The 1,960-nt window shown below is 33.8% G+C and overlaps 1 protein-coding gene across 1 annotated transcript; it reads left to right on the top strand.

The window, feature by feature from the left end:
- The first annotated feature begins 462 nt into the window (after positions 1 to 462).
- On the top strand, positions 463 to 1,241 carry Tsp_14321 (conserved hypothetical protein). The gene is given in 4 exon segments (XM_003367867.1): positions 463 to 508; positions 684 to 718; positions 733 to 844; positions 1,096 to 1,241. 4 exon segments carry the CDS (start codon positions 463 to 465, stop codon positions 1,239 to 1,241), a joined length of 339 nt encoding a protein of 112 aa, XP_003367915.1.
- Positions 1,242 to 1,960: the final 719 nt, after the last annotated feature.

The following is a 1,960-nucleotide window of genomic DNA, read 5'->3' as shown; positions in this document are numbered from 1 at the left end:
AACATTTGTACTTCAGGATGCAAGCATCTCAACAGCTGCGCGCTGACATATATCAAGTTAAACATCCTCAGCATGTGATAGGCAACACCGCAAGTGTTGAACCCTATATCCTCTCATCAATAAAAAAACAAAAATCCTCTACTTACAAATACTAAAACTTACCTACTCACATAATACTCTACAAAAATACTCACCAAACGCACTGATGGCAACACGCACTACCAGACTTGTGCGAGGTATCCGAAAACCAGCGCAAATCGACTATATTCACAATATATGCTACTATTACAATCATTATTTAATTATACCGTACCCCTATGATAAGCGAAGCCACACAGATTTCTGCACCAATAGTGGGTAACGCCATTAAGCCAACCTAAACTAACGCAGGAGTATGAACGAGCTCGATGTTGACGGTGTATTCCATCCCTATAATGGGCAAAATGTATACTTATTTTTGTGATGGCACATTTAAAACGCATTGAGGTAAAGGTGACATACCATGTTGGTAAGAGCAACAGGAATTCGAAAACGTTTCAATTATGTTGACGTACACTATTTAATTCGATAACAAGAAGCATACAGGATCAGATATAAGTAGAATTAGAAGACATTAATAATAGTAACAGATTACAGGTACTCAATTACTTACAGATTTTTGTACATCTTTTCAATCCATTCAGGGAAACCTGAGCCACCATTAGAGAAAGATATTCAAGTTTATAGAAATAGTTCCACTGCACTGACACAACCCATTGCTATAACAAAGTGCACAAAATTCATTCTTACTGTGACGATGAAGAATACCAGAAAACGGAACTGTTGAGACACATGACTGATCACGGTAGAAACATGAACAGAGCAATAGTCAAACTAAAAAATAGATACTACATGACACATCGAAATAAAACATTGGATTACAAAATTATTTAATAAGTAATCTGTCATATAAACAGAATATTTTTTACCTACACTCTTGTACCTACTACACCTACTCTTTTTACCCATCCATTTTATAAATGGAAAAGAGAAAAAGGAATACATTTTATAAATTTCTAATGTAAAATTTAAATTTCAAATTTACTAAAATCAAAGACAACCAATCTACAATATTACTTACTTTACGTTGCACGTACGAATACAATAACAGATGTGCCGCTGATGGCGTTGCTAACTTACAATCTAAATATCTCGCAAATAATCATTTTGCGCAGCTGCTTGTTGGCCATCATTTTTATTGAAATTTCACGGGAATAAATAAGATAGCAAATCAACAGCAGATGAAAATAATTATGATGCATAGTGGCATCATCTTCTCATGATAGGTTTTTTTATATTCATTCATATGAAAATAAAATAATGTAAATTCTAAAAGTGAATTATATTAATGCAGTCATCTATAAATAAAAAAGAGAAATAGATACTTCTTCGTCTTCAGCATCTGATGTATATAAAACTTAGCAATAATAAGACTAGAAAAACACCCGCCAGTTTCCAATCACCATATATGCAAAGTAACATGCATAGCATACCACCACCAAAATATCAAATCCAACTTACCAGTTATTCATGGATGGTGTTGAAGAGCGGAATTACAGTTGACCACGTGCTAGATTGACAGCATTGCAGTGAACTGAATAACCTAATGTAATCGAAGTTCTCTGATTAGATGTATAATACTAAGTAAATTATGCAAATGACTATTCACTTTGCCTCAGGAAGAACAACCGAATTTTCCATCAGTAAATAGCGCAGTAAAATAAACATTATGAGCAACGTTATGAAACCGAGACGATGAATTTATTACGTTTTTATTTACACACTTCCTATTAGTACGTAAAATGCATTGTCATGCAAATAATTTTTCCCCAAAAATTACCTAAAGGAATATATTAACCCTGAAGCCATCGCAAATGCTAAAATAAACCGGAAATGCTATCCCTGCGTATTATGCTTGCTG

The sequence above is a fragment of the Trichinella spiralis genome (genome assembly GCF_000181795.1).
Source record: "Trichinella spiralis strain ISS 195 chromosome Unknown Scfld3540, whole genome shotgun sequence".
Lineage (NCBI taxonomy): Eukaryota > Metazoa > Nematoda > Enoplea > Trichinellida > Trichinellidae > Trichinella > Trichinella spiralis.
Note: the sequence above shows the minus strand (reverse complement) of the source record. Positions and strands in the feature narration are given on the sequence as shown.